The 15,272-nt window shown below is 36.8% G+C and overlaps 2 protein-coding genes across 8 annotated transcripts in view; both read right to left on the bottom strand.

The window, feature by feature from the left end:
* Positions 1–2,813, bottom strand: part of inpp5l (inositol polyphosphate-5-phosphatase L) — a 35,143-nt gene extending 32,330 nt beyond the window's left edge. The window contains exon 1 of the mRNA XM_056772314.1: positions 2,400–2,813. Within this exon, the coding sequence (XP_056628292.1) occupies positions 2,400–2,459 (60 nt within the window). The 5' untranslated portion in view covers positions 2,460–2,813. The remainder of the gene's footprint in view (positions 1–2,399) is intronic.
* Positions 2,814–3,755: 942 nt separating this feature from the next.
* The window catches only part of LOC130439774 (glycerol-3-phosphate acyltransferase 4-like), a 24,430-nt gene continuing 12,913 nt past the window's right edge, over positions 3,756–15,272 (bottom strand). For 4 of the 7 annotated variants that reach the window (XM_056772310.1, XM_056772312.1, XM_056772311.1 and 1 more), the window contains 11 exons: positions 13,324–13,393; positions 12,731–13,061; positions 11,430–11,504; positions 10,498–10,587; positions 9,734–9,827; positions 9,350–9,465; positions 8,330–8,385; positions 7,584–7,669; positions 7,163–7,291; positions 5,602–5,681; positions 3,756–5,246 (listed from right to left, as the gene is read on the bottom strand). In XM_056772310.1, the coding sequence (XP_056628288.1) occupies positions 5,138–5,246; positions 5,602–5,681; positions 7,163–7,291; positions 7,584–7,669; positions 8,330–8,385; positions 9,350–9,465; positions 9,734–9,827; positions 10,498–10,587; positions 11,430–11,504; positions 12,731–13,061; positions 13,324–13,393 (1,236 nt within the window). In that variant the 3' untranslated portion in view covers positions 3,756–5,137. Of the gene's footprint in view, positions 5,247–5,601; positions 6,425–7,162; positions 7,292–7,583; positions 8,386–9,349; positions 9,466–9,733; positions 9,828–10,497; positions 10,588–11,429; positions 11,505–12,730; positions 13,062–13,323; positions 13,394–15,272 lie in introns of those variants that run through there. The other 3 variants (XR_008909483.1, XM_056772309.1, XR_008909484.1) reach the window with 3 other exon arrangements.

Below are 15,272 nucleotides of genomic sequence, written 5' to 3'. Positions count from 1 at the left end.
TAAATCCTCGTTTTTGAAACACCTATTGTATACATGTTACACAAGATATAACAACGTCAGCATTAAACATCATGGATTACAGTTAAATACACCAAATTTCAGGATCTTGCAAAATGTCAGAGGTCTGGCAAACTCTTTGAGGAAAAACATTAATATTGACCTATTGAAAAATGAGGCGCTGAAAGGTTAAAGTCCTTTGGGAATCGATATTCATCTGTTTACAGTCACAATGGACTGTGACGTGTTTTTTTCTCTGCCAAAAATGGCCTGAGGAAACTGGGTACGAGGCCAAATTTCCACTTGCGTGGTCACATGCATAATGAAGCCAATGTTTTAACAAATGCACTTTAAACTCAGGACAATCTGGACGAACATAAAAGGAGAAAGGAAGATATAGATATTTCAAATATTTTCATATTTCCATTAGATAAAGTTTACTGTGTTTTTGAAATGTGCCAAACAGTTTCTAGGACGTTTTGGCCCAAAAAGAGAGTAACACGTCCCTCTTTGACATTCTGGTTGCTTAATATGGTCCATGGGGTGACCAGAATTACCGCCTTATGTAAAGTTTATTCAATATTTGAGCTCTGTTTTATACAGTATACTGACTTTGTTTATTGGTTCAGAAAGTAAACTACACATATATTTGTTTTTGTAACATTTTGAAAAACAAATAACTAAATAGCATGCACTTTGTTTACTGATCTTGCTTTGTTATGTTAAGGCATTGCATTATAAAAAAACAATCACAAGACATTTACTCAGAACTTAACTATCCAAATATTTTTAGCGTCATGCTGGCATCTCTAAATGTTTTTCTGTGCATTCTGTGTTATGTCTGCATTGAAGGCAATACGAAGCCTCATCACACAGCCCCATCAAAATGATCTGAATGAATTGAGAAAGCCTAACATTCAAATACTTAAAGAAACACCCATGGATGTCAACACTTCACTTACATATCAACCAGATACCCAAATATTGACAACTACAGTACAACATGAGAAATTAATGAGAAAAACAACAGCAGTGCAGTATAATGAATCCATGCCACCAGGGGCATGTCAGGGAAAGTGTATAAGTTTATTATCAAACTTGTGATTTACCTGTAATAAAACAAATGCAAGAAAAATCTTTGTAACCTAGAAATAATAAACCAGTAGCTTATAACAGAGGTTCTAAAACTTTTTCGTTATGAGGCCCCCCCTTTGTGTAGGGAGACAATTTATGTAGACTATTTGCACTTTAGATATCATTTCAGTCGACTGAGCACATGGTTAAAATAACATACAGTAAGGGTGTAAATTATATCTCGTTAATATATTTTTAAAAAAAATTCTGTTTTACTGCCTTAAGAAATTCTCTCTTTGGAAAAGTTTGGACTTTTAGTTTCCTTTCATACTTTTCTGTTTAAATTTTCATAAAATTTAGTTCGTTATTGGTTGACAGACATATGAAATTATTTTTTAATTTACATAAAGAAGGTACAAATAAACTTTCAATGCTGTCAATCTGTACCAAAGTGCATGTGCAACAACACCGTTACTGTTATGGAAAGAATGTAGATATTTGAATATCAGTTTTTTTCTTAAAAATGATGTTCGAAATATCCTGAACACAACAGTATCGTGTACTGTCTAGAATCGTCAGTCGTAACAAAACATTAATACTTTTAGATTAATGCTTTTCTATTCCATTCTGCACTTTCTTTCTCCTGGCACTCATAAACACAGAGAGTGTCTGTTTACCACTGTGTGTAGCCTATTGCAGCACTTCAGTTTCGCGGCAGCGCTTTTAAAAGTCTCACAACTGTCAGTCAGTTTCCTGTTTTATTTGAATACATACACAGTCCGGCGATGATAGGTTGTCAGAGCTGTGGGGAGGTTCTGTCACACAGCTCGCTGTAAATGGAAGAGGATATTACTCTAGACTGGGGACTTCAGTGGGAGAAAGGCCCAGTGAAGCGTAGAAAACCTGAAGGGTTTACACTCCAAGAACATGCAGTATGGAGGACGGGCCGAGAAATGGACCGCTCGCGGTCGTATCATCGATGAGTCAGCGGAGACGCGATGTTGCGTTTGACGCTCCGACGCTGCATGTCACGTTACAGTGTAACAACAGTTTCCTTTGTAATAACTCAGAGGGTCCAGTTTTTGTAACATTAAGTGCTTTCAAAAGCAGTCATGCAACTGTTAAGTAGGGTTTTGGCCTATCTATTCACATCATTTGTAAATGACCTTAAAAACAGGTAGCATTCATCGACAGGTTACTTTTCAACTGCGTGCAGTTGCTGTAAACGATAAAACGAGAGAAGGGTCTGTACGCGCGCGCCGCGTTAGTACTCATTTACAACGCAAACGTTTTCTCGCAGGTTAAAAGCATGAGGGTTTTAAACTTACATTGTCAAACAGCGAGCCGACGTTCGCGGTGACCAGCAAGACATCCGTGTAAATCTCCATGGTGAAAAGGTTAGTCCAAGAAAAGTCTAATCTGAGGGGATCCCGCTCGCAGTTATTTAATGGGGGAATATCAAACGTCTTAAAGACACGAAGAGAAAAGTCGATCTCCTCCTGAAATCAAGAAGAAACACGCGCGCGTCGCTCGCATCTCCGTTCGTGCGGCTGTCAGTCTCCCGAGTCATGAGGAAACATTCACATTCAGGGTCAGCGCTGGAGAGGGAAATCTCCTTGTCTTCATGGTAATTGGACTAGGTTGTAAGCTGACTTAACCCGGCGTCGAGATCTGTAGCCTTTGAGTTGCTGCACTATGCACATAACTAGTTGCGCTGTCAGTGTATAGTGTATACGACACGAGAAGCTCCGCCCTGTACATGTACACGAGCTATTGTAAAGAGATGAAGCGTCAAAGTTTCCGACAGTCAGTTGAGCAATCGAGAGACCTGATTCGCACATAGCCTAACAAGTACTCAAAAATGTAGAAGTTCTCTTCCATTTGCTGATGCTTTTACTACCCGCAATATGTTTGTGTGAACATGCAATTATTCAATAACAAAAGTTTTACAAACGTGGGACAAACAGAAATTGAATAATACTTCTGTGAACCAAGTGGTGGGGGGGCTGTGTATATTGTCGTTTGGCTTCTGGGAAACATGCATATGAATGGCATTCCTAAATGAGTAAATAACATCTGTAATAAAACAAGTACAATTTACACCAATCATTCTTGTTTATGTGACACATATTGTTAATGCCTTTACAAGCATCTGCAAAGATTTTTTCAATTGTTCAGTTGTTTATCGGTCTTACAGTCTTACACCCTGTCCTCAGTGTGAAAAGAATTTTAACATCATAAATCACTCCTGAAAATGCTAAGATATGCAAAAGATACTGGCACAGTTTAATTGATCAAGCATGTCAATCTGAGCCATTAAACCATTAAACAACCATGACAAAACAAAAACAGTCCTTGATCGTCCAAGTTACAACACACAGCATTTAGAATCTTATTTCATTTTGATCTGGGTTATTTTTTGTATTGTTGTGTGCTGTGGAGTATATGTAAAGATCAATACTGCAAAAAAACAATAACCGTAGGCACAACTCTCCAGTCATAGTTCAATGTACAAAGCATCACTCCAGTTCTTTTCTTTCAGCGCAACCTCCCCAAAATACTGAGAATGTTGTGGTATAAGTTATTCTTGTATTGCTCATAGGAGAAAGCAAAGCCACTAAAATGCTTGTGCAGATAGTTGGAAACGTCATAAATTTGAAACAGACAGATTGTTTCATGTGAGTTCTTTTATTTACATATGGTTGAATATAAAACATGATGTTAGCACACTGGTGTCATTTTGGTGAAATAAGTGCATGAATTGCTCTGGTGCCATGATGGATTAAAACATATACCTACCAACATGAGAGGCTTAAGCCCATAGCGTTCCTGTGATACCCAAATAGCCATATAGTGTATTTAGGTTCTTGCATAAAAATTATTTGTAGATAATGTTTCATACTAAAAGCATACTAAGAGCAACAGGTATTAAAAATGTTATACTTTTCTTGTATCAAAACTGCACAAATTCCTACACTGCTACGGCATCTACATACAAACAGCTTGGTCCGTTTGTATTTACCATCATTTCTGAAGTGGTAAATACAGGTATATCAACCCACTTCTTTATAAACCATAAAGTGTCAAAGTTTTAATAGTTTTAGATCTAGTTGTATGTATGTATGCACGCAGCAAAGTGTTGTTTAAACATTGCAAAGTCTGATTTGAATTTGAAATACCTAAAAGACATGAACGTTTTAAGAGATTTCAATCGGCTTTCACTTGGCAAACATCATAAACACTCTTAAAGGATTTGACTTTCAGATGTGAATGATGGCGAAGGAGCGTGGATGACAAATAATATAGCCACACAAGAATGAAACAAATATGACCATAAAGTAGTACCTTCCTCAAACATTTTACAAAGAGTTGATTGTACTGAGGCATCTCAAGGCCAGTATAACCTGTCTTATGCCTAATAAATGAACATATTCCTGCTTTATGACTTAAGCACACATCTCTGTGACAATTCAGCCGTATTTCAGCAAAATAAAAAACCCTGCATCTTCTTTACTAACTCCAAGTACTTAACTGAAACCAAGAAATAGGGTTTTTCCGTATCTGAATTAAGTCACTGACATGCAAACTTTCTATGGAGATGAGACCCATTACCGACATATTCACAAAATTCTGCACTATTTGCCTGGTCTATGCAAATAAAAAGCGCTATAGCTGCAGGTGCAGTCCATCTTTGGTAATATCAACCCTTATTATTAATTTGACCCTAATGCTTACTGCCATCCGCATTTAAAGTAAATAATAATACAATAAATAAGTTAAACTGAAAGAAAATATAACACAAACAAACAAAGTAACAAACAAATATGAGAAAGATATTTTACTATTGCCGAGTACAGGCTAAACTTGAATTGCGGCCACAACTATAGACTGAAATCAGCTAGGTTACACATAAAAATATGTCTTTTCCGAAGTGCAGCCCCAGAACATGACCTTCCATGGACCAAGCCTGGGTCCGCTTGACAAGTCCTTTTTAATTCAATGGAAATCGGTGGGTCTCTTGAACTGCTTGTGCTCTCTGGACCTCACCTGACACATCTTTCTCCTTTTAAGAGCGACTGCGGTCTTCGTGGACTCCAACCAAAATTTTGCTGTAGAGTTTTTGTTGCTCCTCTTTGAAGGTATCTTTCACTTTCTCTCGCTTTAACCCACCGTCCCTACAGACACCACAAGCAGAGTTTCCACTTAACTCGTCATGTAAAATTAGAATTACAGTGTTGAGTCAACTGCTTTAAATTTATCACATAAACTATACTGGGTGAGTAACAGTTGACTCTATCACACCACTGGGGCATTTAAAAGACTTCTCAGAAATGCTAGTACTTTATCTAGTAAAGCTAAAGTAAAACATAAGCAATGTTCAGGGTGCCGGGCCATATGCAATCTTTACCATGAATTTAAACTGGTTTAAGGGCAAGAAGAAATTATTTAATTATATTATATTCTACGGTCAGCAGATGTGTTCTTAGAAGTGTTTACTGTATATGCACATATTCGAGCTGATTAGCTTACCACAGCAGGTCCACCAGACCACCCTGCCTGGCAATGGCTGCCTTGACTCTGTTAGCGAAATGCACTGCATCCTCACCTTCCTGCAGAAGGAAGAAAAGCTGTTTTGTGCGTGTGTTTCGATTGTTGGTCTTTTAGGATGTTGTCTGATGAAAGACATTATTCATTTTTTTAATTATTGGCTTTTTACCTTTTAGCTAACAGTAAAAGTCAGAGTGACAGATAAATCAAGGAAAAGACAGTGTAAATGGCACAGGCTGGATTCAAACTAATATCCCAGTGAGCACTATATTTACATTTATGCTATTGGTGACTTAAAGTGACTTAAAGAGTTCACTTGCAAAAACGGATGACTCAAATTTCATGTTTCTTATTGTGTTATCAAGTTTTTTTTTTAAATAGCTATTATTACTTAATCAAAACAAACCAACTACAGTTTGATTGACATTACTGGGATGCACAAAAATTGACAAAAAACAGGATTAGTAAGTTCTGCTTCTGTTTTTGCAAATGAACTTTCGTTTAAAGCTAATTACAGTGCATTTGTAGTATATACGGCCACAGAAATGAAGATACCATTAAAAAAATTCATTTCAAATCAGCATTTCTAGATGTATTGTACCTATTCCAGTCCAGTGTTTGATGAATTTCAATAAAATCAAACCTCAAGAGTGACAAAATCATCCAACGCCAATGTCAAAAGACTGGCTTAAGAAAGGCTGCTTATACTGTAGTCCATATCTCCTGGGAATGCATGACCTTAGCAATAGTCTAGTCCAGGGGTCTTCAACGGGGGGTACGCGGCCCATAGGGGTCCACAGAAGAACTGCAAGGGGTCCTCTAATTACCGTTTACTCACAAGCAACTTTTTGTTAAAAAATGTAAAGCATGGGTACAGAAACAATACAACAAATGTTATCTTCAATGGATTCGTTGAGGCTCCCGCACATTGAAATTCTAACCTGCGTGCTTTCTAACCATGACATAACTGACTTTCTCATATTTATTAAAAAAGCTCAAATGTTACATCTAAATTGTTAGTTGTGTTGCATAATGAAAATGTAAAAAGAAAAAAAAGAAAGGGAGTGCAGACCTTCCTATTTTTTTCATAGTTTTCATATGTATTAAATTGTTATCAGCATTTTGCTTTAACACACAAAAAAATCCAATAAAATGTTAAAATCATCAAGTTAAAGTATGTGTTCCAGCATTAATATTGTGATTTTCTGTGTCATTCAAATACAGAGCATCTCATCCTGACTATGATTTACCTATGGTTATCATTTCTTTGAGTTTGGAAATACAGGTGCATGGACATGCATGAAAAGGAATGGCCTATTTGTTTATTTGCAAGCCCATATGCAAAAGCAGACGTCCTTTTACAATCTGCGGTGGGTGGACGAAAAGCTTGAGACTGAAATCCAAGCCACACAGGCCAAATTTGTACTTGATTTGTCTACTAAATGCACCAATGCAAAAAAGGCCAAAGCAATGCAAGTCATTTATACCACAGAGATTTTACTGCAGTCATAATGAGATCATGAGGCTGTGTGTTTGTGTTCACCTGACGGGTCATGGGAGGCAGGTACCACACGCTGCAGACGATCGCCCAGCTGCTCATCATGCGGAGCAGATAATTCACCATCCCAAACTTACTGCTGTTCCAGAACGCCTCGCCAAACCTTGGGTCATACTGTACACACACAAAAAAAAACACATGAACAGCTGAAAACAAAGCTAATAATTCAGGCCATTAAAGATTAAAAGAATAGTCATACCACCCTTCAGCTGGTCAGTTTTTTATTTGTGTAATTATAAATATATAAATCCAATCAATGTCAAGGAGGTTTCAAGTGTGAAAAGAAGGTGAGAGGGCACGTCTCAGAAGGCATTTGCATGGAGAGTAAATAGGACGTAACTCGATTTTTATGAAAGTAATAAAAAATGTTTGCCAAAGTGTTGTTGCAGATAATACTATTGCTGACCTTTATGGCAACTGGGTAAACAGTAGAACCAATTTCAAAGCTTCCTTTCTTAAACATCATCACGGATGTGTTATTAATGCAGGTACCTGGAGATAAACGACACAATGAACACATGAAAGAATTAACCAAACCAACTCGCATATAAACATATACTCCATAATAATTACTATGTAGTATAACGTGTATTAGAAAAAAAAACGAATCTTCTCTTCCTTTCACTCTTTTTTACTTTTTTATGTGTTGCATGCAAATGTATCTTTCTAATGATAAAAAATAGAATACACAATATTTTACAAATACTTATAATTTATGTCGCAATTTTGCTTTAAATCCTGTTTATTCATATGCATTAGATACAGTAAATTTTACATTTATGGAATTCATATAATTTTTTAGAATACATAAACATTTACAGAAACAACACTGTTACATTAATATTTTTTTATCTTTTATTATTTGAATTAGAATAGTGTCCGGATTTTGTTTCTTTGTAGGATGCTGTTTTTTTATCTTGTTTTCCAAGTGTTCCAATGTCAGCAGCAAGTGCAACTGTCACATTCTGACTTCTCTATTCAAAATTATCCAACCTTTCTCTGTGTAAATATTTGTATTACTGGCTCACATAAATGTTTTAATTACTTAAAGAGGCACACAGATCTCTATTAGACTATGAATTATGAAGAAAAGTTATAAAACCGTCTCCTCTGTACATACAGACTGCTTTCTAAAAAATGTATAAATCTTACCCTCTGGAAAAATTAGGATGGGCAGTTTGGTTTTGTCTTTTACATGATCGCTCAACCTGAAATAACATTCACTTTATTAATAACAATTAAATGAAAGAATGAACCCTATTGAATAACTAAACTTCAAGAAGAGGTGAGGTCATAAACTTTCTCAGACTCAGGCTGCGTCCAAATACCCCCACTTGCGGTCTTTACACTTGACCACTTAACTACGTTCATAACTAATTTCCTGTTTTCGGCCCAAGTGTTCTGGTGGGTGTAAAGATCCCAAGTGAGCATGTAGTGTTTCGAGCCCGCTGCGACACACTTAGCAAGTGCAAACATGTAACATTAATTAATGTGGTGTTTCTAAGTATGTGATAAAAAGCAGTTTTACAAAATACATAACAATGAAGTTTTCACCAATAAAACGGGCAACTAATCTAATTAAATACATAGTCAAGTCAAGTCAGATTTATTTGTTTAGTGCTTTATTTGTGTTGTATCAAACAGCTGTACCCCAAAAAAGCAAAAACAAAAGAAAAACTCATGTAAGATATCATGTTATAAATAAAGATATACCCTTAAAAAGTAGTTGTATAACTTTTACACTGGAAAGCTTTCCGCAAAATCTCGCAAGACCCGAGCAAAAAGTCTCATGATAAACGTGATGCATGTTGGGATACACTTAGCCCTACGGTATTCAAGATAGTGTGGTTTACATTTACATTTATGCATTTGGCACACGCTTTTATACAAAGCGACATACATTGCAATATCCTATACATTTATACATAGGTATGTGCCCTGGGATCGAACCCACAACCTTTCATTGTTAACGCAATGCTCTTACCACTGAGCTACAGGAAAGCTAGGTTCAGTGTGTGTCAAGGGCACTGCACTTTGGCGTATTTGAGACATTGGACAGACTTGCGCTCTTACTTCCTGCCGTGTGCAGGCGCTCTCAAGTGGCCAATACCACAAGTGGGGGTATTTGGACGCAGCCTCAGTCTGAGATCTAAAGAAGCAGTGCTGTGTTACCTTTTAGCCACCAGGTGGCGATCTTTGACTTCTGACCGTTCAAACCAGATGTGTGGACAAGCTTTTACCATGGACCTTTGAATTATCCCCATCAACCCTCCGTGGATTTGACCAACCTATAAGACACACACAAGCACCCACACACACGATTTACCTTCACAAACTTGCATGTGGTTTACGAGGACTCTCCAGAGGTGTAATCATTTTAATAATGTATTAACCCAAACCCTAAATCTAAACATAACAGAAAACGTTTGTCATTTTTAATTTAAAAAAAATCAACATTTGGTATGTTTATATCAATTTGGTTTATGCAGACCGTGTGCAAACAATTAACCCATCATACACACACAAGAGGTTTAGTAAAGACACACAAACATTTACCATTGCATAGCATCCGTCACTGGCTAGTATAATGACATCTATGGGTGATGTGTGGTTGGCGACACAGATGCCTCCATTCTTGGGTTTATTTTCACTGTTCCAAGAAAAAACACACATGCTACTGTGAACGGTGAGTACAGCAACTAGTAGTGACCCATAGTCAGTGTCATTATTCATGCTGTAATTTAACTTTAAATCTCTGCCGTAACCTGGTCAGAGAAATGGCTAACTTAATTTTCAAAATTCATGGCAGTATATCTGCACAGTACAGTAAAGTTCTGCACGCTCAACAGTCTTAAAGGACATCTACTTTAAACTCTTTGATATATTAAAGTAGAATGAGAGGCCGACAGATGTCAATTCATCGAAGTGTCGTGACCTCTGAACCCGAGGTCAATCAGAAAATGTAGAATGTTAACATGGCTGCTCATCAGTGCAAAACATGCTTGAGGAGTCAACATTCCCGATGTTCAAAGAGATTAAAAAAAACAGTTTGAACTAAATTCCAAACAGTGAAGCGTTTAGTAACCATATTTTAGATCTGTGTAAGAGAAAAATAAAAGAGCCTTGCTGGGCAAATTATTGTCCACACTTTCTACTAGTGTCTGATCTTCACTCCAGCACAGGTGGAAAACTTGAATACTTTTTACAGCTTCCACTTATCTAGCAAACCCTGGAAATCCACCGTCAGTGCTAAATATGTTTGCCTATTTCTGGCATTTATGCACTTGCTAAATTAACATCTGTGGCTCATTTGCTCATACCTGTGATGGTACATGATGATAGCGGTCAGCGCTCTCACACATATACGATAACACATCAGGTGCACTTTCTCACTGAGTAAACATTTCAGCCTGTGTACAAACACAACCACACATTAGTATCTATTTCAAAACTGTATTTAATTGTTAATATTTAGTTATGAGTGAACAGTCAAAATAATGCTGAACCTGCATATTATGAAGTAAATAATACAATTACACTATGGTAAATGAAGCTTGTTTACATTAGAAAATGTATTTTATGCAAAACTATACAAACTACATGTACATTAAAAAACGGATGACTGATTATTTTTTTAAATGTTCAAAAATAATGTTTTTTAACTAGGGCTGTTAAATGATTAAGCGCAATTTATCCAATCCAGAATAAAATTTTGTGTTTAAATATTTTATATATGTGTACTGTGCATATTCATTTTGTATTTATAAGCACATCCACATACATGCATATATTTAAGAAAAATATAAAAATTAATAAACTTATAAATTTAAATTTTATTATTGGTAAATATAAATAAAAACATCAAAATATTTCCTAAACATATAAAGATACATGCATGTGTATGTTGTGTTGTGTTTATAAATACAAAATTAATATGCACAGTGAACAGACACATATTATGTAAATACAACCTTTATTTTGGATGCGATTAATCGTTTAGGAGCCTTATTTTTTAACATGTTTTTATTGTGTTAGTAAGCTGTTGTTGTTTTTTCGTTTACTTTTACTTATCAAACAACCCAACTGCAGTTTAATTGAAAATAACTGGAATGCACAGAAAAAAAAAAGATTTTTGAAACATTTAAAAACAGTAGATTTTTTATGCATTGACAAGAAGGTTTTTTTAACCGTTATTCGTCCAAAAACGGACAAATATTTTTAACCGCTAGAAAAGATGTATAATGTTTCCTACCTGCCATTGGGCAAAAGACCAATCAGGGTGGTAAAGAATACCAGCAGGCTGACTCCTGTGACTGCTAGTGTTAACCTGATCATAAAAATATGAAACTAAAGACAACCTTTTCAAGTTTTACCCTATAAATCCTTTTTTATACAATATCCATTATACTTTTTTAACTTTTATTATAGAGGAGAATTGGGGAAAGAAATGTTGCAGAACTAACGAATTTGAACACTGAAAATGAAGCGCGTCCCAATCAGGTGCATCAGTTTTTGGGGTCCCCGGAAACACTTCCGTTGTCGTCCGTGAAGCTTGCAGCACGTTTCTGAGTTTGTTTGTGTTGCGAGAATTTGCAGCGCGTTTCTGTGTTTGTTTGTGTTGCAAGTATTTGCAGCGCGTTTCTGTGTTTGTTTGTGTTACGAGTATTTGCAGCGCGTTTCTGTGTTTGTTTGTGTTTCGAGTATTTGCAGGGCATCTGTCGCCAAACTAATTAAGATGCTTTCTGAATTTGCTTGTGTTTGCATGTGTTTGCATGTGTTTTCTTCTGTTGCAGCGCAGTGACACCAAGCGGCCACCGTAGGACCACACTCAACCCTGCATCTTCTATGGGAGCAACACAGCTTCAAGAGCACGTTCACTCACTCTACCAGAGCTATAACTCAATAATGATTTTATATTTAAAATGCTTGATTTAATTTACACTTAATAGTAAATAGTTTCAGTAAAACTGCTGAAGAGTTTTGAGCACTAAGCATTTGGGTTTCTGCCCATTATTAAATTCATCCCACAATACCCAGCTGGAGACATATTATTAAAGATAGCTCAGATATCAAGCACTCTCCATCATCTCAAATGTGCGCACGGGCCAGTGAGGAGTTTCTATTAAAGAATGTAAGTTCATTGCCCTGAGGAGCGGCAGTCGGCAGAATTAGCCTGTATTTCAAGACACTAAATTCAGACGTGTGTACTAGAACAGGACAAAAGAGACAGAAAAAGAGTTCTTTAAATATCTTGTCTAAAATAAGGTTGAAATGCTGTGCAACAAATACTTATGGTGCCGAATGGTCCAAGTCCAAAGCATCATGGTACTTCCAGTTAACTTTCTTTTAATTTTAGTCTTTTTGAGTGTTCCTGTAGCTCATGTGGTACCATTTTGCAAAGCAAAGATCATGGGTTTAAGCCCATGCTTACTGTTAAAAATGTACCTCTTGAAATCAACCAAATGCATGAAATAAATGTCTTATTTTATTTATTTGGCCTGAAAGCCCCGCATGCACCTCAGTGGATATGTCGGAAGAACTGTTCTAGCTCACCTGAGAGGCAGAAGAAAGCCATAACGAATGACAACTCCAAGACCCCACAGCACCGTCAGTCTTGTGCTGATGTGCTGGAAGTTATAGTTGCTTCTAGTCAACAGGTTCCATGACTCAAGTTCCTCCGCCGTAAAACATTTGGTGACCTCATCATCTACAATGCTTTCAATCCCTCGCCGGAAAAAGTAAAAGATGTCTGACATTTCGTACTCTGAGGAGGTAGGGGTGTGGCCTATGATGGTGGTGGGCCCCTTCAGCTTTCGATTGCAGCCGTTCTGCCGAATCTCTTTGAGCTCTTCTTCCAGCGAGGTAGGTTCTTTGGCAATGATGCCTAAGAGAAAATAACAATACAAACAAAAGAAACAAAAAGTGAACGTTGACTGAAGCTGGTAGTCCCAATAACAATCTCTCTAAACACAAATGAAGAAAGTCAGGTTTGTAATAATGATGGATTTTTTGTTTTTGCCTTATGTCCCAGGAGATCAAAAGAGCACCAGGGACACACCAAAACAAGCAACATCATTGATTGTTAACACACCCGAGCACACATCACTCAGGATATATTTTGTTAACACAGTAACAAACACGCATACCATTAGCATTAGTCTTGTACAAAAGATGCTTCTTTTCCTTAGCTCCTCTTTCTATCCTCAATGTGGCCCACTGGAAAACAAATGAAACAAAACATAAGAATTTTATACGATCTACGCTTAAAGGGACACTTCACCAAAAATATATATTCACCCACCCAGAACACAAAAGAAGATATTTGAAGAACATTGGTAACCAAACAACACTGGACCCCATTGATGTCCATTTTATGTTCACAAAACCAAAAGAAGTTCTTGTTTTGTTCTTCTGAAACCTTGTATCTCCATAATTGATGATATTTCGTTTTTGCAATAAATCATTATTATCAGTCACCTTTAATGTTACTGTTTAATGTCACTGGGTACTGCAAATATCAAAAATTCCTGTGTTTTCCAATTTCTTAAAAAGAATGAACTTGGACATATGAGGTTTCAGTAGGACATCGATGATATACAGGTTTTGAAGGACATTTAAACCTACTGTTGTACAACTGTTGATAGCATAAAACTTATAACTTATACCTATTTATTTATGTAACTTATAACCCATTTATTTAATGAGACATGATGTGCACATTCCTCTTTAATTTGTTATTCAATTTACATAATAGAGTATTACATTCATTTAAGAAATTGTGGTGAGCTGTAGCGAACACACAGATAGAAACCTACACACACGCTAAGAAGGAACATTCTCAACAGGGAACAACAAGCACTTTATTGAAAAGATGTGGGCGGAGGAATAATGTGAGTCTGTTAATTCAGGAAGGGCATGTGGAGAACACAATACACAATTGACTTACAGCACTGAAAAACAAGGAAACACATCCGAGAGTCAAAGTATTGATTGGCAAAGTTTACCAAAAGCTTCCTTTTAATTTCTTTAATGGTATTCAGCCATGCCTTATTATACGATCAGTGTAAGAACTGGCTCCATAACCTTCATTTGTCAGTTTAAATCAGTGCTGTAAAGTATTGGAGTAAATGTAATTAGTTACTTTACTTAAGTATCCTTTGGCTACTTTGTATTTGTACTGAGTATTATAGCGTCAACGAGCCATTTTGGTGTATGGTTCCCCCACGTGGTTGATAGCGCACTTGTCTGTTAGAAATGTAGTAAATATTGCCGCTGTATACAGCTTTTAAGCTTCCGTGTAGGCAGCGCAATACACGTGAATATGTTGACTAGTCAGAATCCGCTGATACATCATGTCACTTCATAAACCGTGAATGTACTAAAGCATTATTTTGGCTCCCGTGAGTTTTACTACTGGGCTATACTAATAGTTCAAAATAGATTCTGATGTAGCAGTTGGTTGTTAGCCGTCAGCGCAAAGCGTGCTAGCTACATAGCAGCTACCTTCCTAACGTTAGCTACATAACACATAGTCACCCAAAACACAGCAAATGCACGTGAATGTGTTAAGTAACCAACGCAAATCATTTTCTGTAACTTAGTTTTTTTTCGGAAACACACTCGCGACCAGGCGTTGCGCTTTGTGGTACAGGTGCAATCAATAACTTACACTCAACACGCTATGGGAAAAGAGCCTGGCACAGTAACTATAGATGCCGACAATATTAGTCTACGTGCATGAACTAAGTAATCAACATTTTTATTGTGGTTTGGTTGTCATCATTTACAATCATAACACTGAATTCATGATGAAGCACGATCATGCTACGAAAGCAACGCAAGGTTGTGGGTTCGACCCAGGGGATGGCACATACCTATGTATAAATGTATAAGATGACATTAGGACACGTGCCTTAAGCATTTAAGGTGGCTGTTATAAGGCCCATTGTCAAAAAACCCAAACTCGACCCAATTGAACTAGGGAATTACAGGCCTATATCGAATTTACCTTTTATATCTAAAGTTTTCGAGCATGTCACAGTACAGAGACTGCTTTGATCAGAGTTATAAATGATCTGCTTTTAGCGTCTGACCA

Source organism: Triplophysa dalaica, chromosome 18, assembly GCF_015846415.1.
Source record: "Triplophysa dalaica isolate WHDGS20190420 chromosome 18, ASM1584641v1, whole genome shotgun sequence".
NCBI lineage: Eukaryota > Metazoa > Chordata > Actinopteri > Cypriniformes > Nemacheilidae > Triplophysa > Triplophysa dalaica.
Note: the sequence above shows the minus strand (reverse complement) of the source record. Positions and strands in the feature narration are given on the sequence as shown.